Raw genomic sequence first — 23289 nt, 5'->3', positions numbered from 1 at the left:
CAAACTGTCAGCAAAGAATTATATTTAGAAACAGTAAAAGGAATGGAACCAACCCAAAAAAGCTACAAGAAGTGGAGCAATAGCTAGAAACACTTTTTATTGAGAAACAAATCCTAAAATTGCTGCTTAATTTGAAGATCAAAGGCTTATAAACCCCAGAGGAACGTTTACCTTCCCAGAAGAAGTTCACAGATGGAAGATTCTTTGCAAGGCTGTCTTGGGGTTGTGCTGGGTGCTTTTGTAGGAATTAGGCCTGGGGAGCACTGTGGTTTGGAAGGATCAACAACTTGCCAATGATCTGCCATGGTTTCACAGTTTTCTGCAATGTTTCCATTCGGCAACATGCAGTCATCTGCTGTGTTGTTATTGCAAGTACCTAAAATTGGTAAGGTGAGAAAGAATTCACTCACAGATTTGTTACCAAATTCCATTCATCTTTGTGGCAGGGCTGTCATTTACCTGCTTGTGGTTTTCTGAGAGTACAGAAATTACAAGAGTAAGCCTTACCACACTGTCCATGAGTGTTGTTGCCAAACAGGCTGTAGGGCATTCTGATAGAAAAGGACAAGCCATTGTAGGTCACGTTCATTTTTAGTTCAGGAATTTCCACTACACGATTTATGCCTGACTCATAGATGCTCAAGCCAAATTTTTTATAAGGCAAAGCCACTGCCTGTTTGTTTACTGTCACCTAATAAATAAAAGAAAACAGCAGAGAGACATATATTCAGTTTGACTTTAGAAAACAGTTGACTGCTCATTACTTTGCATTGGAGAAAGAATGTAAAGGCAGATAATATGCTTTTAGTTTGTAACAAGTGTCACTGTGTTTCTTTTCAAGTTACTGGAAAGTTGAACTTTTATTCTCTGAGCTAAAGAAAAGGCTTATCAGCCACTGATAAACTAGGCTAAAATTCAGAGTTTAAACCAGCTAAATTCTAACACTCAACAGATTTATTAGAGTGACTATGGCATTGAGAACACCCTGTGAAAGTGCAATATAAAATTCTCCTAAATTCCTAGTGCACACATTTTTAACTTTCTTGGCATAAAGGGAACATGTTTGTAGGAAAAATAAATGAAAGAAATAAGCTAAAATCTCTATTATTTATATGAATACAGCAGCGATGATATAGCTACGGAACTAACACTACTACTTTTACTCAGCAATGGTAGATTTCTTTGCTTTAGAGAAAAAAAAAAAGGCGTCCAAATATTGCAAATTTTCAACAATATGCTGCAACCTAACTTGTAATATTCCCACAGAGTAATGTACAAAAATAAACAAAACAAACCCCACAAAAGCCTAAACAGAAACACTTCTTACCAAATTTGAAGCCCCAAAGCTGGGGCATCATGTTTATCAATGAAAGAAACACATAAAAGCCCCTATTCTGAAAAATTAAAAAGGTGATACCCATCAAAGCTAGTAACGGTACTTTTTAAAAATGCTTAACCCCAGCATTTTATTGTTATGTCTAGTTTATGTTGTATCCTCCCATTCAACATTTATTCTTTTCCTTTGTTACATTAATATTAATTATAAATTAATTTATTTTATAACCTTAAATCTTAGCAATTTTTCCATGTTTGTGTATTTAGGAGAGATAAGGCACGGCAAATATTTGAGATAAAAAAGGGAGAAATTTATCTCCATATTCAGAGTTAAAAAACAGTCCTTCAAAGCAGTCCTATTTTATAATCCAAACTGGTATTAAATCTAAAACACAGATTCCTTTTTAATTTTTTTTCCTAACATTGTGAATATAATTATCTGGTTGATGCTGTATTAATATTTTAATCAAGAAATCAAAGGTAACATTCTCCAATACCTCTACTTGTAGAGTATTTGGTTTGACTGTTGCCATGCGCACTTCCTGAGTCTCATGTCTCACAATGAGTGTTCGAGGACAGGAGACTACATCCCGCGTATCACAATGGTAGTTATCAATGTAGACACCAAAGTTGTCAACTTTCTTATGTATCTCTTCCACAAGGACGTATGTACAATTGCCTTGATAGCTGTAGTATAGTCCATCAAAAGTCATGTAATGTGGGTCTCCCCAGCCAGTGCAGTAGCCTACAAAAACATACATCTAGGTTAGCTTCTTATGGCAACATACAGAATCAGATCAGACTACAAACAAAATCTGTAGGATTGCGATTCATCTCATCTAAGTTTAAGCATTTCGATTTTAAAGTATGTATGTCAATGCATGAGCTCATTAACTAGAACTCATTAATAAAAGAGAAAAACAGGCACTTTCAGGGCACAGTTCATCTGACATTTCTGATAGACAACTGAGAATAGGATTAACTGCACCCTGGATATACCTCTACCATTAGTCTGAACAAGTAATTTATATATAGGCTTCTAGCCTATAGATGTCTGCATCTGGACATGTAAATCCTGCCTTGGGAGACCAATTTATTCTATGAACACAATAGTTATGTAGAAATGATAGCAAATTGAGTAAAAGCCCCCAATTGGCTAAAAAGAATCAGTGAAGCACTCCAAACAGATCAACACTAGAAGTGTGAGGGTCACAGCCTTGTGCCATACTTGTCCCCTGATAAATACCGCTGCTCCTAACACCAGTATTGTTTCCACAGGAGATAAAATATTCAACAAGATATATACTTACAATCACACTCCCAGTGCCAACAGCATCCATCCTCATCAATGACTTGCACAGGAGAAAGCCCATTGGCACATGTAGGTTTAGGAGGTGGGTTACAGATTACAGGAACCACCTGGATTATATTGTCTTCTATACATATTGCTTTAATGCAGTCACAGATCCACCATGACTCACCTGGCTGTGTTTGGAAGTGTGGGAGGCGGGGAGGGAAGAGAGAGAGAAACCTTATGAAGTAGTCTGATTGACAACAGTTATGCCTGAATATCTTTTGCAGAGTTTTAAAATGCTGTATGTTTATTGACAATTTTTTCCCCACTAGAAGTCTGAAAATGGGAAGGAAGTGCAGCAGTCAGCACCATCAAGGCCTGAAAGATAAGCTAGCACTACTGAGAGCTGCTAAGCAAAAAGCATTACTTAAAAAAGGCAAGCCAGTAACCTGAAGCAGGAATTGCCTTTATAGATTCAGCTGTCTGAAAGTTGGATGTCTGATCTAATCTCATCACCTACACTCCCTCTCTATCAACAGTGAAAGACACTGATCAATATCAGTGATCAATATATGATCAATCCCTTTCCATGAATGCCTGGAACAGATTAACAGCTAAAGCTATTGTGAACATCAGCTATTTGGGGAGTGATGTCTCAGGGGTTATGGGCATGCATCGTGATTGTTTGCATTTTTTTCTATCTTCCACCAGTTTTTCAGCTATGTATAATTTTCATCCCTGCAGATCTACTGAACAAGTTGGTAGACATCTAACCTGTGAGGAGGCTTTAGAAATGTACGAGACATTAGCTTGCCTGTGTCAGAGGTGGAGGGTTCCAAAAAACTCAGAACTCTGAGTGAAATTTCAAGAGCATTTGAATGTGGTGATCTGTTTCAGTCCTCTCCTGAAACTAGGCTATGACCAAGTATGTCTAAGTCCAAACTCAGACTAGTTCAGCACTGTGGTTTATTGTGGGGCTCCACTGTAAACATATAAACAACTTTTCCTCACTCTGGATCTATTCAAAAGCAGAAACAGAAAAGATAGTTTAGCACCACTTAGCCCCTGGTTACTTCTTCATCAAAGCTATCTTACAATAAAGAGGAATATTGAGCTGTGATCTACCTCCTTGAAGAAAACATTTTTAAAACTATCCTTGAAGAACTAATAACAGCATGTAAGCTATCAAGCTGAATATCACTGGAAGTCATGCTGATACCCAAGAAAACAGAAAGAAATAGAATGGACTGATACTTCATTTTCTATCCAGATTAATACCTAGTCTGTATGTTACTAGCATTGAAATTATGTGCCTAGTCTCCATACAAAGCAGAATGCTAAAAAAACAAATTAAATCTACTCACCGCATAAGATTCATTAGGAAAAACAGAACAATTTCTTCCAGGAGTCGTTGGTGGTGGAGATGTAGTTGAACTTGAAGCACTGAGTGGAGTAACTGTACTGTATGTAGAACTTCCTGTAATGGTGACTGAACTTGATGTTGCAGTTGGCCCAGAAGTACTAGTTGAGCCAGGGGGAAAATATTCAGAGCTGCTGGTAGTGGTGGTAGCAGTAATTGTGGTAAAATTTCTAGAGGTTGTTCCTGAAGTAGTGGTAAAAGATTCTGTTGGAGTTGTACCAGAGGTGGTGACTGGCATGATACTAGTTGATACTGATGGCGGAGATAAAGTAGTGATAGCAGTAGACTCTATGGACGATCGTCCTGAAGTCATGGTAGTGGTGATGACAGTTGATCTTGTGGGAGTAGTGCGAGTTGCAGTGGTTGGCATTGTGCTACCAGTTACTGTTACTGTTGTGGTGCTGTGGGAAGTGGGTCCTGAGAGTGTGGGGCCTGAAGTGGCAGTCGATCCTGTTTCAGTGACTCCAGACGTGCTGACTGTCACTGGGCTTGTTGACACTGGTGGTGGCGATACAGTAGTGCTGGCTGTGGACATTGGGGAAGATGGTCCTGAGGTTGTGGTGCTGGTGGTGCTGCTGGGTGGTCCTGTTGGAGGGCTCCCAGTCCCCGTGGTAGAGGTCTCGTGGCTACTTGTTTCCATTACTGTTGTGGTGCTGTGGGGAGTGGGGCCCGAAGTGGTGGTTTTGGTGGTTGGTCCTGTTTCAGTGACTCCAGACGTGCTGACTGTCACTGGGCTTGTTGACACTGGTGGTGGCGATACAGTAGTGCTGGCTGTAGACATTGGGGAAGATGGTCCTGAGGTTGTGGTGCTGGTGGTGCTGCTGGGTGGTCCTGTTGGAGGGCTCCCAGTCCCCGTGGTAGAGGTCTCGTGGCTACTTGTTTCCATTACTGTTGTGGTGCTGTGGGGAGTGGGGCCCGAAGTGGTGGTTTTGGTGGTTGGTCCTGTTTCAGTGACTCCAGACGTGCTGACTGTCACTGGGCTTGTTGACACTGGTGGTGGCGATACAGTAGTGCTGGCTGTAGACATTGGGGAAGATGGTCCTGAGGTTGTGGTGCTGGTGGTGCTGCTGGGTGGTCCTGTTGGAGGGCTCCCAGTCCCCGTGGTAGAGGTCTCGTGGCTACTTGTTTCCATTACTGTTGTGGTGCTGTGGGGAGTGGGGCCCGAGGTGGTGGTTTTGGTGGTTGGTCCTGTTTCAGTGACTCCAGACGTGCTGACTGTCACTGGGCTTGTTGACACTGGTGGTGGCGATACAGTAGTGCTGGCTGTAGACATTGGGGAAGATGGTCCTGAGGTTGTGGTGCTGGTGGTGCTGCTGGGTGGTCCTGTTGGAGGGCTCCCAGTCCCCGTGGTAGAGGTCTCGTGGCTACTTGTTTCCATTACTGTTGTGGTGCTGTGGGGAGTGGGGCCCGAAGTGGTGGTTTTGGTGGTTGGTCCTGTTTCAGTGACTCCAGACGTGCTGACTGTCACTGGGCTTGTTGACACTGGTGGTGGCGATACAGTAGTGCTGGCTGTAGACATTGGGGAAGATGGTCCTGAGGTTGTGGTGCTGGTGGTGCTGCTGGGTGGTCCTGTTGGAGGGCTCCCAGTCCCCGTGGTAGAGGTCTCGTGGCTACTTGTTTCCATTACTGTTGTGGTGCTGTGGGGAGTGGGGCCCGAGGTGGTGGTTTTGGTGGTTGGTCCTGTTTCAGTGACTCCAGACGTGCTGACTGTCACTGGGCTTGTTGACACTGGTGGTGGCGATACAGTAGTGCTGGCTGTAGACATTGGGGAAGATGGTCCTGAGGTTGTGGTGCTGGTGGTGCTGCTGGGTGGTCCTGTTGGAGGGCTCCCAGTCCCCGTGGTAGAGGTCTCGTGGCTACTTGTTTCCATTACTGTTGTGGTGCTGTGGGGAGTGGGGCCCGAGGTGGTGGTTTTGGTGGTTGGTCCTGTTTCAGTGACTCCAGACGTGCTGACTGTCACTGGGCTTGTTGACACTGGTGGTGGCGATACAGTAGTGCTGGCTGTGGACATTGGGGAAGATGGTCCTGAGGTTGTGGTGCTGGTGGTGCTGCTGGGTGGTCCTGTTGGAGGGCTCCCAGTCCCCGTGGTAGAGGTCTCGTGGCTACTTGTTTCCATTACTGTTGTGGTGCTGTGGGGAGTGGGGCCCGAAGTGGTGGTTTTGGTGGTTGGTCCTGTTTCAGTGACTCCAGACGTGCTGACTGTCACTGGGCTTGTTGACACTGGTGGTGGCGATACAGTAGTGCTGGCTGTAGACATTGGGGAAGATGGTCCTGAGGTTGTGGTGCTGGTGGTGCTGCTGGGTGGTCCTGTTGGAGGGCTCCCAGTCCCCGTGGTAGAGGTCTCGTGGCTACTTGTTTCCATTACTGTTGTGGTGCTGTGGGGAGTGGGGCCCGAAGTGGTGGTTTTGGTGGTTGGTCCTGTTTCAGTGACTCCAGACGTGCTGACTGTCACTGGGCTTGTTGACACTGGTGGTGGCGATACAGTAGTGCTGGCTGTAGACATTGGGGAAGATGGTCCTGAGGTTGTGGTGCTGGTGGTGCTGCTGGGTGGTCCTGTTGGAGGGCTCCCAGTCCCCGTGGTAGAGGTCTCGTGGCTACTTGTTTCCATTACTGTTGTGGTGCTGTGGGGAGTGGGGCCCGAAGTGGTGGTTTTGGTGGTTGGTCCTGTTTCAGTGACTCCAGACGTGCTGACTGTCACTGGGCTTGTTGACACTGGTGGTGGCGATACAGTAGTGCTGGCTGTAGACATTGGGGAAGATGGTCCTGAGGTTGTGGTGCTGGTGGTGCTGCTGGGTGGTCCTGTTGGAGGGCTCCCAGTCCCCGTGGTAGAGGTCTCGTGGCTACTTGTTTCCATTACTGTTGTGGTGCTGTGGGGAGTGGGGCCCGAGGTGGTGGTTTTGGTGGTTGGTCCTGTTTCAGTGACTCCAGACGTGCTGACTGTCACTGGGCTTGTTGACACTGGTGGTGGCGATACAGTAGTGCTGGCTGTAGACATTGGGGAAGATGGTCCTGAGGTTGTGGTGCTGGTGGTGCTGCTGGGTGGTCCTGTTGGAGGGCTCCCAGTCCCCGTGGTAGAGGTCTCGTGGCTACTTGTTTCCATTACTGTTGTGGTGCTGTGGGGAGTGGGGCCCGAAGTGGTGGTTTTGGTGGTTGGTCCTGTTTCAGTGACTCCAGACGTGCTGACTGTCACTGGGCTTGTTGACACTGGTGGTGGCGATACAGTAGTGCTGGCTGTAGACATTGGGGAAGATGGTCCTGAGGTTGTGGTGCTGGTGGTGCTGCTGGGTGGTCCTGTTGGAGGGCTCCCAGTCCCCGTGGTAGAGGTCTCGTGGCTACTTGTTTCCATTACTGTTGTGGTGCTGTGGGGAGTGGGGCCCGAAGTGGTGGTTTTGGTGGTTGGTCCTGTTTCAGTGACTCCAGACGTGCTGACTGTCACTGGGCTTGTTGACACTGGTGGTGGCGATACAGTAGTGCTGGCTGTAGACATTGGGGAAGATGGTCCTGAGGTTGTGGTGCTGGTGGTGCTGCTGGGTGGTCCTGTTGGAGGGCTCCCAGTCCCCGTGGTAGAGGTCTCGTGGCTACTTGTTTCCATTACTGTTGTGGTGCTGTGGGGAGTGGGGCCCGAAGTGGTGGTTTTGGTGGTTGGTCCTGTTTCAGTGACTCCAGACGTGCTGACTGTCACTGGGCTTGTTGACACTGATGTTTTTGACTGTTGTATAGTCGTGCCTGTGGTAGACACTGTACTTTGTATTTCCGTTGTTCTAGTTGTTGGCTGTGGGGTAGCTGAAGGAGTAACTGTAGTACTTATCAGTGTTCCTGATTCAGGTGTTGTACCCTCTTTAAGACAGGGAGAAAACACAGTATTTGATTTTAAGTAGGCAAATTGCAATTATATTGACTTCATTTCATTTTCTTATAAGCAAATATCAACAAAACTAAGCATACGCTATTTAAATGGGAATAAAGCAGTAACTCTTTTATTAAAGGCCTTTGCATAACAGAGATATTATTAAAAAAATCTTCTACATCTTGTATGGGAGACATTGATGTAAATACTTTATCCATGATCAATGTCAGACAGAACAGGTATCTGCAGTTTTAAAACTTTATACTGCAGAGAAGAGTTCACCCTAAATCCACGGTTATTCCTTGACTTGATCAGTGAACTCTTGGTTAATTCTGTATTGCTGTCATGCTATATTCTATAGATAGAGCACCGTTCCCTGTGCTACTTCATGTGGCATCTTCATACCAGCATTGATTATGCTCAGCGTCATTTGATTCTACTGAAACTGAGCAGTTGCTGGGGCAATCTGTGTTCCATACCTAACTCCCAGGCCTTTTAGACTACTCAACCACAAACTATTTTGGCATGCTAGGAACCCCAAATTCACTTTTCTGCTTTTTCGTTCTCACATGACCAAGCCAGTTTTCATGGGCCCTAGTGCAGGCTCCTTTAAAATAGTTTTTGATTAGCATTTTATAAATTGTTCATGATGCTCAGAGGTGAGCCTCAGAGCCATTTGTTTGTGATTTTACAGCATGATGTGAAGAGACACATGGTAGATAAAGAAGCACTGCTTACATAGTAAGAGTGCAGTCATAGTGCTGGAGGATAGAAGGAAGTAAGATATACTGCTTCTGTCCACACAGTCCACAAGGACAGTCCTTCAACAAAAATTAATTCACATTTGGGTGAGGACAGGCAAACTCCTTCATGTTCAGAAGGAAATAGAGGAACAGGTGGTGTACTGTCACAGAGGCAGATTCACTGTGACGTTAGGGGTCTCACATTGCTGCCAAAACGTCCGCTTGCTTTTCAGCAGTCCGCAGGCAGCTGGAGAACAACGCTCATGGGAACGCTGGGAGAACCCAGCTGCCCAGAGCCTCGGTCCGTAGCAAGGGGCAACCCGCGGTCTGATGCTTTTCCCCAAACCCTGCCAGGGAAAACCTTCAACGCTTCCTACAGCCAGAACTGCAGGTGAGTGGCAGCAATGGCCACAGAGGCAACACAAGAGAAGAAAGGGAAGAAAGTCTGCACAGCTGTGCCCAAACAGCGCCTGAAATGATGATGCCACAAAGCCAAGCCCGCTCTCCCATTGCACACCATGGGTCCCACTGTGTACATTCTCTCCAGCTGAAGGACGAGGTCCAATAGCAGCAAGAGCAAGACTTCCTTCCCACCAGTTCAGTATCTGTCTAAGCTGGGCAGAAGCACCAGGGTGAAAAACCTCCTCATGTTCCCAGTAATCAAAGGAGTAGAACTGAGAAGCAGAAACATGTGCACTCTCCCTCCTAAACAGACAGCTCAGTACAGGACCCACTCTTCTCCACTCTTGTGAGACCTCACCTGGAGTACAACATCCAGCTCTGGGGTCCCCAGTACAAGACAGACATGAAACTGTTTGAGTGGATGCAGAAGAAGACCATGAAAATTACCAGAAATCTGGAACACCTCCGCTATGAAGAGAGGCTGAGAGAGTTGGGGTTCAACCTGGAGAAGACAAGGCTCCAGGGAGATGTTATTGTGGCCTTTCAGTATATAAAGGGGGCTTAGAAGAAAGACAGCGAGAGACATTTTACCAAGGCCTGTAGTTACGGGACAAGGGGCAACGGTTTTAAACTGAAAGAGGGTAGATTTAGACTGGACAAAAGTAAGAATTTTTTTATGATGAGGGTGCTGAGACACTGGAACAGGGTTCCTAGAGAAGTTGTGGGTGCCCAATCATTTTAAGAGTTCAAGGTTGGGCTGAAGTGGGCTCTGAGTAACTTAATGTAGTGAAACAAGTCCCTGCCCCCTGCAGGGGACATAGGACTAAAAGACCTTTCAAAAGCTCCCTTCAAACAAAAACTATTCTATTATTCTAAGAATTTTTTGGAAATATACATCAACTAAATTCCCTCAGCGTACATAAAATAAGATATGCATTAAGCTGCTCCTAAACCTTGATTTCTCCCATAGCAAGGCAACAAATGGCAACACAGCCAGAGAATTACTTATTGCTTCTGAAGATGGAGGCAGTGGGGTTTTAGTGATTATTGTTGGTGGTGTAAACGTGGTTGCAGTAGTTGGGGTGGGTGCTGGTGTGCCAGGAACCATTGTTGTTGTCCCCAGGGTGCTGCTGGTGGTGCTTCTGGGTGGCATCGTGGTGGTGGCGGTGCTGCTGGGAGGCTCCGATGGCGTTGGCGTGGGAGCGGTTGTCGATACGGGTGGAGGGGACACTGTTCTCGTTGTGGACGAAGGTGGGGCTGTGGTGGTGCTCGTGGTGGTACTCGTAATACACTGCGGTATGTTGGGGATGCAGCAGACACTGATCTCGTAATTGAGGCAGACAGGCATCGGTATTATACCTCCTATGACCTGATCGCTATTGTTACAGATGAGCCCTGTGTTAACACTGCATTCCACCTTCTGCCCTAAATCTGCAATGGGAATGTGAGGGAACTTCTCTGCTCTGCATGAAATATTCTCAGCTTTTGCACAGACCCAGGAGGAGTCGTTCTTCAGGATATTCTCAAAGGTTTCGTAGTCACCGCTGTTTCTGTCAGAACTATTTGGGTAACTCACATCAATCCAGTCCGTCCAGATGCAGTCACAGTCTGGGGGACAACACCAAGAGGAACAATTAGAAACAGCCAGAAGAGAGACAACAAGCCGGGGCACCAGCACACTCGCAGGTGGTGCTCTGGGCATCCACTGCACACAGGAGTGCCCCTTGGGCACTGCTGCACCAGTCGGGCAACCCTGGCCGCAACAAAGCTCACTTGTGTGGGCAGGCCTCCTCTTCTTGCCCCTACAAAACACACTAGAGCCAAATCAGGACACAGGCACTGCCAAGCCACATTGTGTCTCCCCCTCGCAGCTAGGGCGCATGGCTCTGTTCGGCTTCTCATGCGCAAAACCCACTCACATAAGGGCAACAACACGTGAGGTGGAGCAGAACTAAGCAGGGACTCCCACCACTCTCGCAACTTCTTGTGCCACTCACACCACCTCACTACGTCAAGGAGAAACCAAACACTGGGAAGGGTCATGACCACAAAGGAAGCAGGCACAGGACACAACACTGCTGCCAAAACGTCCGCTTGCTTTTCAGCAGTCCGCAGGCAGCTGGAGAACAACGCTCATGGGAACGCTGGGAGAACCCAGCTGCCCAGAGCCTCGGTCCGTAGCAAGGGGCAACCCGCGGTCTGATGCTTTTCCCCAAACCCTGCCAGGGAAAACCTTCAACGCTTCCTACAGCCAGAACTGCAGGTGAGTGGCAGCAATGGCCACAGAGGCAACACAAGAGAAGAAAGGGAAGAAAGTCTGCACAGCTGTGCCCAAACAGCGCCTGAAATGATGATGCCACAAAGCCAAGCCCGCTCTCCCATTGCACACCATGGGTCCCACTGTGTACATTCTCTCCAGCTGAAGGACGAGGTCCAATAGCAGCAAGAGCAAGACTTCCTTCCCACCAGTTCAGTATCTGTCTAAGCTGGGCAGAAGCACCAGGGTGAAAAACCTCCTCAGAGCCCTGTTGAGTCAGGGAACACAAGACCTTCTACCCAGGACCCCTGCACCCTCCTCAATTCTGAAACAGCCAGCCCAAGGGCTAGCTTTGGGCACATGCCATTTCAGAGAATGCACAACAATCACTCCCACCCCCAACCCCAGACAGAAGGCACAAGCTGAGCGCTCACAGACCTTCATTTCTCCCACAGCAAGACAACACAGAAGAGCACAGACCAGACAGGTACCTGGAGGCGATGAGGTGGTGGTGTATGTTGGTGTGGGCATGGACGTGGTTGCGGTAGTTGGGGTGGGTGCTGGTGTGCCAGAAACCATTGTTGTTGTCCCCAGGGTGCTGCTGGTGGTGCTTCTGGGTGGCATCGTGGTGGTGGCGGTGCTGCTGGGAGGCTCCGATGGCGTTGGCGTGGGAGCGGTTGTCGATACGGGTGGAGGGGACACTGTTCTCGTTGTGGACGAAGGTGGGGCTGTGGTGGTGCTCGTGGTGGTACTCGTAATACACTGCGGTATGTTGGGGATGCAGCAGACACTGATCTCGTAATTGAGGCAGACAGGCATCGGTATTATACCTCCTATGACCTGATCGCTATTGTTACAGATGAGCCCTGTGTTAACACTGCATTCCACCTTCTGCCCTAAATCTGCAATGGGAATGTGAGGGAACTTCTCTGCTCTGCATGAAATATTCTCAGCTTTTGCACAGACCCAGGAGGAGTCGTTCTTCAGGATATTCTCAAAGGTTTCGTAGTCACCGCTGTTTCTGTCAGAACTATTTGGGTAACTCACATCAATCCAGTCCGTCCAGATGCAGTCACAGTCTGGGGGACAACACCAAGAGGAACAATTAGAAACAGCCAGAAGAGAGACAACAAGCCGGGGCACCAGCACACTCGCAGGTGGTGCTCTGGGCATCCACTGCACACAGGAGTGCCCCTTGGGCACTGCTGCACCAGTCGGGCAACCCTGGCCGCAACAAAGCTCACTTGTGTGGGCAGGCCTCCTCTTCTTGCCCCTACAAAACACACTAGAGCCAAATCAGGACACAGGCACTGCCAAGCCACATTGTGTCTCCCCCTCGCAGCTAGGGCGCATGGCTCTGTTCGGCTTCTCATGCGCAAAACCCACTCACATAAGGGCAACAACACGTGAGGTGGAGCAGAACTAAGCAGGGACTCCCACCACTCTCGCAACTTCTTGTGCCACTCACACCACCTCACTACGTCAAGGAGAAACCAAACACTGGGAAGGGTCATGACCACAAAGGAAGCAGGCACAGGACACAACACTGCTGCCAAAACGTCCGCTTGCTTTTCAGCAGTCCGCAGGCAGCTGGAGAACAACGCTCATGGGAACGCTGGGAGAACCCAGCTGCCCAGAGCCTCGGTCCGTAGCAAGGGGCAACCCACGGTCTGATGCTTTTCCCCAAACCCTGCCAGGGAAAACCTTCAACGCTTCCTACAGCCAGAACTGCAGGTGAGTGGCAGCAATGGCCACAGAGGCAACACAAGAGAAGAAAGGGAAGAAAGTCTGCACAGCTGTGCCCAAACAGCGCCTGAAATGATGATGCCACAAAGCCAAGCCCGCTCTCCCATTGCACACCATGGGTCCCACTGTGTACATTCTCTCCAGCTGAAGGACGAGGTCCAATAGCAGCAAGAGCAAGACTTCCTTCCCACCAGTTCAGTATCTGTCTAAGCTGGGCAGAAGCACCAGGGTGAAAAACCTCCTCAGAGCCCTGTTGAGTCAGGGAACACAAGACCTTCTACCCAGGACCCCTGCACCCTCCTCAATTCTGAAACAGCCAGCCCAAGGGCTAGCTTTGGGCACATGCCATTTCAGAGAATGCACAACAATCACTCCCACCCCCAACCCCAGACAGAAGGCACAAGCTGAGCGCTCACAGACCTTCATTTCTCCCACAGCAAGACAACACAGAAGAGCACAGACCAGACAGGTACCTGGAGGCGATGAGGTGGTGGTGTATGTTGGTGTGGGCATGGACGTGGTTGCGGTAGTTGGGGTGGGTGCTGGTGTGCCAGAAACCATTGTTGTTGTCCCCAGGGTGCTGCTGGTGGTGCTTCTGGGTGGCATCGTGGTGGTGGCGGTGCTGCTGGGAGGCTCCGATGGCGTTGGCGTGGGAGCGGTTGTCGATACGGGTGGAGGGGACACTGTTCTCGTTGTGGACGAAGGTGGGGCTGTGGTGGTGCTCGTGGTGGTACTCGTAATACACTGCGGTATGTTGGGGATGCAGCAGACACTGATCTCGTAATTGAGGCAGACAGGCATCGGTATTATACCTCCTATGACCTGATCGCTATTGTTACAGATGAGCCCTGTGTTAACACTGCATTCCACCTTCTGCCCTAAATCTGCAATGGGAATGTGAGGGAACTTCTCTGCTCTGCATGAAATATTCTCAGCTTTTGCACAGACCCAGGAGGAGTCGTTCTTCAGGATATTCTCAAAGGTTTCGTAGTCACCGCTGTTTCTGTCAGAACTATTTGGGTAACTCACATCAATCCAGTCCGTCCAGATGCAGTCACAGTCTGGGGGACAACACCAAGAGGAACAATTAGAAACAGCCAGAAGAGAGACAACAAGCCGGGGCACCAGCACACTCGCAGGTGGTGCTCTGGGCATCCACTGCACACAGGAGTGCCCCTTGGGCACTGCTGCACCAGTCGGGCAACCCTGGCCGCAACAAAGCTCACTTGTGTGGGCAGGCCTCCTCTTCTTGCCCCTACAAAACACACTAGAGCCAAATCAGGACACAGGCACTGCCAAGCCACATTGTGTCTCCCCCTCGCAGCTAGGGCGCATGGCTCTGTTCGGCTTCTCATGCGCAAAACCCACTCACATAAGGGCAACAACACGTGAGGTGGAGCAGAACTAAGCAGGGACTCCCACCACTCTCGCAACTTCTTGTGCCACTCACACCACCTCACTACGTCAAGGAGAAACCAAACACTGGGAAGGGTCATGACCACAAAGGAAGCAGGCACAGGACACAACACTGCTGCCAAAACGTCCGCTTGCTTTTCAGCAGTCCGCAGGCAGCTGGAGAACAACGCTCATGGGAACGCTGGGAGAACCCAGCTGCCCAGAGCCTCGGTCCGTAGCAAGGGGCAACCCGCGGTCTGATGCTTTTCCCCAAACCCTGCCAGGGAAAACCTTCAACGCTTCCTACAGCCAGAACTGCAGGTGAGTGGCAGCAATGGCCACAGAGGCAACACAAGAGAAGAAAGGGAAGAAAGTCTGCACAGCTGTGCCCAAACAGCGCCTGAAATGATGATGCCACAAAGCCAAGCCCGCTCTCCCATTGCACACCATGGGTCCCACTGTGTACATTCTCTCCAGCTGAAGGACGAGGTCCAATAGCAGCAAGAGCAAGACTTCCTTCCCACCAGTTCAGTATCTGTCTAAGCTGGGCAGAAGCACCAGGGTGAAAAACCTCCTCAGAGCCCTGTTGAGTCAGGGAACACAAGACCTTCTACCCAGGACCCCTGCACCCTCCTCAATTCTGAAACAGCCAGCCCAAGGGCTAGCTTTGGGCACATGCCATTTCAGAGAATGCACAACAATCACTCCCACCCCCAACCCCAGACAGAAGGCACAAGCTGAGCGCTCACAGACCTTCATTTCTCCCACAGCAAGACAACACAGAAGAGCACAGACCAGACAGGTACCTGGAGGCGATGAGGTGGTGGTGTATGTTGGTGTGGGCATGGACGTGGTTGCGGTAGTTGGGGTGGGTGCTGGTGTGCCAGAAACCATTGTTGTTGTCCCCAGGGTGCTGCTGGTGGTGCTTCTGGGTGGCATCGTGGTGGTGGCGGTGCTGCTGGGAGGCTCCGATGGCGTTGGCGTGGGAGCGGTTGTCGATACGGGTGGAGGGGACACTGTTCTCGTTGTGGACGAAGGTGGGGCTGTGGTGGTGCTCGTGGTGGTACTCGTAATACACTGCGGTATGTTGGGGATGCAGCAGACACTGATCTCGTAATTGAGGCAGACAGGCATCGGTATTATACCTCCTATGACCTGATCGCTATTGTTACAGATGAGCCCTGTGTTAACACTGCATTCCACCTTCTGCCCTAAATCTGCAATGGGAATGTGAGGGAACTTCTCTGCTCTGCATGAAATATTCTCAGCTTTTGCACAGACCCAGGAGGAGTCGTTCTTCAGGATATTCTCAAAGGTTTCGTAGTCACCGCTGTTTCTGTCAGAACTATTTGGGTAACTCACATCAATCCAGTCCGTCCAGATGCAGTCACAGTCTGGGGGACAACACCAAGAGGAACAATTAGAAACAGCCAGAAGAGAGACAACAAGCCGGGGCACCAGCACACTCGCAGGTGGTGCTCTGGGCATCCACTGCACACAGGAGTGCCCCTTGGGCACTGCTGCACCAGTCGGGCAACCCTGGCCGCAACAAAGCTCACTTGTGTGGGCAGGCCTCCTCTTCTTGCCCCTACAAAACACACTAGAGCCAAATCAGGACACAGGCACTGCCAAGCCACATTGTGTCTCCCCCTCGCAGCTAGGGCGCATGGCTCTGTTCGGCTTCTCATGCGCAAAACCCACTCACATAAGGGCAACAACACGTGAGGTGGAGCAGAACTAAGCAGGGACTCCCACCACTCTCGCAACTTCTTGTGCCACTCACACCACCTCACTACGTCAAGGAGAAACCAAACACTGGGAAGGGTCATGACCACAAAGGAAGCAGGCACAGGACACAACACTGCTGCCAAAACGTCCGCTTGCTTTTCAGCAGTCCGCAGGCAGCTGGAGAACAACGCTCATGGGAACGCTGGGAGAACCCAGCTGCCCAGAGCCTCGGTCCGTAGCAAGGGGCAACCCGCGGTCTGATGCTTTTCCCCAAACCCTGCCAGGGAAAACCTTCAACGCTTCCTACAGCCAGAACTGCAGGTGAGTGGCAGCAATGGCCACAGAGGCAACACAAGAGAAGAAAGGGAAGAAAGTCTGCACAGCTGTGCCCAAACAGCGCCTGAAATGATGATGCCACAAAGCCAAGCCCGCTCTCCCATTGCACACCATGGGTCCCACTGTGTACATTCTCTCCAGCTGAAGGACGAGGTCCAATAGCAGCAAGAGCAAGACTTCCTTCCCACCAGTTCAGTATCTGTCTAAGCTGGGCAGAAGCACCAGGGTGAAAAACCTCCTCAGAGCCCTGTTGAGTCAGGGAACACAAGACCTTCTACCCAGGACCCCTGCACCCTCCTCAATTCTGAAACAGCCAGCCCAAGGGCTAGCTTTGGGCACATGCCATTTCAGAGAATGCACAACAATCACTCCCACCCCCAACCCCAGACAGAAGGCACAAGCTGAGCGCTCACAGACCTTCATTTCTCCCACAGCAAGACAACACAGAAGAGCACAGACCAGACAGGTACCTGGAGGCGATGAGGTGGTGGTGTATGTTGGTGTGGGCATGGACGTGGTTGCGGTAGTTGGGGTGGGTGCTGGTGTGCCAGAAACCATTGTTGTTGTCCCCAGGGTGCTGCTGGTGGTGCTTCTGGGTGGCATCGTGGTGGTGGCGGTGCTGCTGGGAGGCTCCGATGGCGTTGGCGTGGGAGCGGTTGTCGATACGGGTGGAGGGGACACTGTTCTCGTTGTGGACGAAGGTGGGGCTGTGGTGGTGCTCGTGGTGGTACTCGTAATACACTGCGGTATGTTGGGGATGCAGCAGACACTGATCTCGTAATTGAGGCAGACAGGCATCGGTATTATACCTCCTATGACCTGATCGCTATTGTTACAGATGAGCCCTGTGTTAACACTGCATTCCACCTTCTGCCCTAAATCTGCAATGGGAATGTGAGGGAACTTCTCTGCTCTGCATGAAATATTCTCAGCTTTTGCACAGACCCAGGAGGAGTCGTTCTTCAGGATATTCTCAAAGGTTTCGTAGTCACCGCTGTTTCTGTCAGAACTATTTGGGTAACTCACATCAATCCAGTCCGTCCAGATGCAGTCACAGTCTGGGGGACAACACCAAGAGGAACAATTAGAAACAGCCAGAAGAGAGACAACAAGCCGGGGCACCAGCACACTCGCAGGTGGTGCTCTGGGCATCCACTGCACACAGGAGTGCCCCTTGGGCACTGCTGCACCAGTCGGGCAACCCTGGCCGCAACAAAGCTCACTTGTGTGGGCAGGCCTCCTCTTCTTGCCCCTACAAAACACACTAGAGCCAAATCAGGACACAGGCACTGCCAAGCCACATTGTGTCTCCCCCTCGCAGCTAGGGCGCATGGCTCTGTTCGGCTTCTCATGCGCAAAACCCACTCACATAAGGGCAACAACACGTGAGGTGGAGCAGAACTAAGCAGGGACTCCCACCACTCTCGCAACTTCTTGTGCCACTCACACCACCTCACTACGTCAAGGAGAAACCAAACACTGGGAAGGGTCATGACCACAAAGGAAGCAGGCACAGGACACAACACTGCTGCCAAAACGTCCGCTTGCTTTTCAGCAGTCCGCAGGCAGCTGGAGAACAACGCTCATGGGAACGCTGGGAGAACCCAGCTGCCCAGAGCCTCGGTCCGTAGCAAGGGGCAACCCGCGGTCTGATGCTTTTCCCCAAACCCTGCCAGGGAAAACCTTCAACGCTTCCTACAGCCAGAACTGCAGGTGAGTGGCAGCAATGGCCACAGAGGCAACACAAGAGAAGAAAGGGAAGAAAGTCTGCACAGCTGTGCCCAAACAGCGCCTGAAATGATGATGCCACAAAGCCAAGCCCGCTCTCCCATTGCACACCATGGGTCCCACTGTGTACATTCTCTCCAGCTGAAGGACGAGGTCCAATAGCAGCAAGAGCAAGACTTCCTTCCCACCAGTTCAGTATCTGTCTAAGCTGGGCAGAAGCACCAGGGTGAAAAACCTCCTCAGAGCCCTGTTGAGTCAGGGAACACAAGACCTTCTACCCAGGACCCCTGCACCCTCCTCAATTCTGAAACAGCCAGCCCAAGGGCTAGCTTTGGGCACATGCCATTTCAGAGAATGCACAACAATCACTCCCACCCCCAACCCCAGACAGAAGGCACAAGCTGAGCGCTCACAGACCTTCATTTCTCCCACAGCAAGACAACACAGAAGAGCACAGACCAGACAGGTACCTGGAGGCGATGAGGTGGTGGTGTATGTTGGTGTGGGCATGGACGTGGTTGCGGTAGTTGGGGTGGGTGCTGGTGTGCCAGAAACCATTGTTGTTGTCCCCAGGGTGCTGCTGGTGGTGCTTCTGGGTGGCATCGTGGTGGTGGCGGTGCTGCTGGGAGGCTCCGATGGCGTTGGCGTGGGAGCGGTTGTCGATACGGGTGGAGGGGACACTGTTCTCGTTGTGGATGAAGGTGGGGCTGGCAGAAGCAACAGGGACAGAGAAAACAGACGTTGGTGCATGATGCATGAGTGCTTTACAATGTGCAGTGAACAGAAGTTACAGTTTATGTAGCTCCTACAAGCTTAGAGTATTCAGCCCACTCTTAACCACAGTTAAGGCCTATATCACCAGGCCTTCCTTTCTGTCCCCAGAAAGCAGACTAATTACAAAGAAGTGCACAGACAGGGTCTCAAAAGTCTTTCCTAGCAAGGATACCAGGGATGTTGCTGTAATATGCTTCTCACTAAATTGAAAATACTTACCAATAGGAGGCAGACATGACATGTGGAGGACTAAGGCTCTGTGAGGCTTAATATCTCTGCCTTATTACTTAGAACACCTTGCTATCTCATGGAGTAAGAACTGAGAGGGGAAGCTGTGGTCGGGGAAGAAAGTATGCACAGGTATATGTTCCTACCCGATTGTCATGTAATTTCCCTGTGGTGTAATGTCAGCCTGATGAAGATATTCACAGGGTACTAGTGGATCTCAGCAGCCAAAGACCACAGTTCACAGCAAGTGGCAGCCTGCAGAGTGAAACTTCCCGAAAGCCTGCCAGGTTAATCCTTCCTTCCTAGATCTATAACCACAGGCAAATGTTAGAACTGACAGAGGGAAAGCAGGAGGAGAAAGGGAAGGAATTCTGCACAGCCCCACCCAGACAATGCCTAAATTGATGGTACTCTAGATCAAGGCCTACTCTAATCTCACACAACAGGTCCTGGGAATATTCTCTCCAGCAGAAGGATAGAGATCCTAACCAGCATAAGTGAGACTTCCTGCCAGCTCAATATCTGCTATGGAGATGACATGCCTTTAGTAGCTGACAGTTCTTTATTTCTCCTATGGCAAAGGAAGAGTAGAGGGTATTGGTCTGCTAAATACCTGGAGAGGTTGAAGTTACTGGGGTGGTGACTGATGATGTGAATTTGCTGGTGATAGTTGGGGTGGGAATGGGCATGGTGGTAACTGCTGTTGACTGCCTGACTGTAGTGGTGATGGGTACTGTTGTGCTGGTGGTGGTTGAAGTTGCAGTTGGTGTTGGACTGAGTGTACTTGTAGTCTCACAAGAAATTTCACTCCACTCACAACAGTTTACCCTGATTTCATAATTATAGCAAAGTTGCCACATAGTTGCATCTTGTTCCTCATTTTTACAGATTAGTCCATATGTAACATTACACTCCACTTTCTGGCCAAGTTCCTCTAAGCTCATATCAGGATTATCTTTAGCCCTGCATTCAATGTCTTCAGGAGCTTCACATATTTTGTTTCCATGTTCCTTTCTTATTGCATCATAGGTTTCATAGTCACCGCCATCTTCTTCCGGTTTACTAACATCAAACCACTGAGTCCAATTACAGATTAATCCAAAGCATGGAGCTGCAAGAAAAGACAGAGATTTAGCATCTGAGTTTACAGAAAACATTCTGAGAAGATTAATTTTGTATGCTATTCCATTAAGGACTAGAGCAATGCATTGCAACTTGTCATTTTTCCAAGAGAAGAGCGTTCTAAAATGGGTTAATATTACCAGGTTTTTCAACAGGAAGCTTCACATCAAAATAAAATTACCAAGCTGAAGCCTTTAAAGGTCTTTCTTTGCTCTATACTGATCACATTTTTGCAATTGTAAAAAATTATTTATTTTTGGTTTAAATATATTTTTCTGTAGTGGCCATCTTTAATTTACTCTTCCTTTAAATATTCTTTTGACATTTTTTAACAACTTTGTTTTCTATTTAAAACTTACTTGTAGTTACTGGAGGGCTTGTAGTGACAACTGAAATAGAAAAAAAAAAATTACTCCATCATCTGCAAGCTTTAGGAAAAAATATTATAATAGTTTTAAATACCTTAATTCTATTTTTTTGCTGACACTACTGAGACATTTTCTACTATCCCATCAGGATACTGAGATACTAACATGTTTTTCAGAATTAGGAAGGCACCCTTTGCATTTATAGTTACAATTTCTTCCATGAGAAGTAAATCAACTCAAAGTGTTAAAAATCTTAGTGTAGTGTGATAAAACTATTCATAAGCATCACTCTATCTGTGTCAACTATAAGCCCATATACTTGTACATTCAATTTTTAAAGTATTTTCCTTAAAAAACCACAATTTTTAGATGCACATCTCTGTTGGAGATTACCTGTGGTGGTAAGAGTACTAGTAGGAAAGGAGGTTGAAACGGTTGTAGGTGAAGTAGATGTCGGACAAGGGTAAGTACTTCCAACAACTATAGAACCATTTTCTGCACAAATGTATGTTATACATATGTTGCCATCCTGTATTTGTGCCACAATTTCACCCACTTCATAACTTGTTCCATTGATGACACAAGGACACCCTGCAAGAAAGAGCTTTACTGTGCAATTTCCCTATTACCAGGTAAGACATAAAGGCAAATCACATCATGCATAGTCCTTTCAGAGCTATACCCGGAGCTTAGATCTAATACATCACATGAATTTATCTTTACATTAAAACATATTTAATAAAACCCTGCATAAAATGCTTGGAAGAACAGACTTACAAACCAGGTTTTAAAATGTTCTAAGAGAAATAACAACTGCAATTCACTATCTGACATTTTTTTATAGTACATGTTCTGGGAGTGCAAACTCTTGTAGTGGAATCCAGTAGTTTGGATATGGGACATGGGGAGAAAGAATAAGGGACATGAGAAAAAGTTTGAACAAGAAGTACTAACAGCAGGTTCAACACAAGTTCTGCCCAATTTTCTTTGGCCACAACTTTTACTTGCACTGGAAAGAATTATTCCAAAAAAGTACTAAGTCTTCTGTAGAGACAAACAGCAATTCTATGCATTTTTTTCTTTTTATTTGTAGAAATCCCCAAATGTTATTTACCTGGGATTGGCGTACACTGTATGGATCCTGAGGGGCCACAGACACTAAAAGAAAATTTTCAAAAACTAAAATGTTGCAGATGTTTTATAGCACCTGTTAGCAGAGCCAAGAGCACAGAAATGTAGAAATTTGTCACTTGATCTTCGTTCATACTACTGGATATTTTTCTGGGTGTAATATTTTCCAATATTGCCTATCATTATTTCATTCAAACTAAGTTATCACTTTCATTCTTTAAGTACAACATCCTAAAACTATCATGAACTGCTTTGTGTTGCAAGTTGTAATAGTGCAATAATAACAAATGTTTTTCAGAGCAGTGAATTTATACTAGTTCGGGGGGGGTGGGGTGGTTGTCTGTGGTAATCATGGAGTCGTAGATGTCAGTGCTAACATTAGTAAGGCTCTAGGAATGAGCAGTTAGGAATCAGCTATCACTTTCAGGGCTAGTACAGAACATTTTAGATTACAGTGAATTTGAAATCCTAGTTTTAAGTGAGAATACAAGGCAGAGTAGCCCCTCTTTTCCCAAAGTGCTGTAAGAACCAAAAGGTTGTTCTAGAAACACACCCAGGTTTCATGCCATTAAATCTTTTATGACACTTCAAAGAGTATATTTAACGAATTTGCTAATACACTTATTATAACAACACCATCAACCTGAAATCTGGATTTTTATGGGTTTGGAAAATTATGAATGAAAAGTTTAGAATCTCTACGTATGGTTAAGTGCAGCATTTTTTTGAGTTTAAGTCTCAACTGGAATAAACAGCATTGTTCCCCTGATTTGTATAGATAAATGCGAGAAATACCAGCTCTTCATTTGAAGTTGCATCTCTATTTGCTTGAGGCCCAGTAAAGTAAATGAGGGGCTCAACATACATAAATTCTTTCCTGAATTACTGCAAATGTTTTCATATTTTTTATACCATTTTGTACAGTTCTCTTCTGTGGGTATTTCACTTCCAGGGGGAACATGAGTTCCATTGATGTAACACCAACACTGATCTTCAGGCACACATTCCTTTGTCTCTTCATTATAAACAGGTTTGTCCTTAGGGCATCTGGGGTAGCAACCTGTTGATGACAAGTAGAACAGTATACAGGATGAAGAAAAAGTATAAAGAGTTAACTCAATGATAGGATACATTCTGAAGGTCTATGATTCTTACTGAATCAAGCATGAAAAACATTGAAAATACAAATTAATCCTTGGACAATTAGTCTTTCCAAAAGACTTCAATCAAACAGTTCGCATTGATAATACTGCGGTGAGGAGGATTAAGAAAGGGTTTAGTCATGAAACCTAGGGAAGTTGGTTTTTCCTAGTTCAAGATCTTGGAGAAACCCCTAATTTATATTAATTTCTATGGGCAGCTAGTAATATTAAGACAAAGAAACATCCTGATTTTTCTACTGATATTGAAATGTGATCACTATATCAATAATACT

General features: G+C 47.7%; 1 protein-coding gene across 17 annotated transcripts in view; it reads right to left on the bottom strand.

Moving 5' to 3' along the window:
- The window catches only part of MUC2 (mucin 2, oligomeric mucus/gel-forming), a 68857-nt gene that overhangs the window by 8891 nt on the left and 36677 nt on the right, over positions 1-23289 (bottom strand). For 2 of the 17 annotated variants that reach the window (XM_049820698.1, XM_049820699.1), the window contains exons 26-40: positions 22767-22914; positions 21838-21881; positions 21117-21314; positions 20715-20744; positions 19847-20344; positions 16974-17210; positions 15246-15833; positions 13518-14105; positions 11790-12377; positions 10047-10649; positions 3994-7886; positions 2646-2820; positions 1833-2080; positions 508-691; positions 172-376 (exon numbers count right to left, since the gene is read on the bottom strand). In XM_049820698.1, coding sequence (XP_049676655.1) covers positions 172-376; positions 508-691; positions 1833-2080; positions 2646-2820; positions 3994-7886; positions 10047-10649; positions 11790-12377; positions 13518-14105; positions 15246-15833; positions 16974-17210; positions 19847-20344; positions 20715-20744; positions 21117-21314; positions 21838-21881; positions 22767-22914 — 8227 coding nt within the window. The remainder of the gene's footprint in view (positions 1-171; positions 377-507; positions 692-1832; positions 2081-2645; positions 2821-3993; positions 7887-10046; positions 10650-11789; positions 12378-13517; positions 14106-15245; positions 15834-16973; positions 17211-19846; positions 20345-20714; positions 20745-21116; positions 21315-21837; positions 21882-22766; positions 22915-23289) is intronic. The other 15 variants (XM_049820705.1, XM_049820704.1, XM_049820702.1 and 12 more) reach the window with 15 other exon arrangements.

Source organism: Accipiter gentilis, chromosome 17 (genome assembly GCF_929443795.1).
Source record: "Accipiter gentilis chromosome 17, bAccGen1.1, whole genome shotgun sequence".
Taxonomy (NCBI): domain Eukaryota; kingdom Metazoa; phylum Chordata; class Aves; order Accipitriformes; family Accipitridae; genus Astur; species Astur gentilis.
The sequence above is the reverse complement of the archived record's forward strand: the minus strand, read 5'-3'. Positions and strand labels throughout refer to the sequence as shown.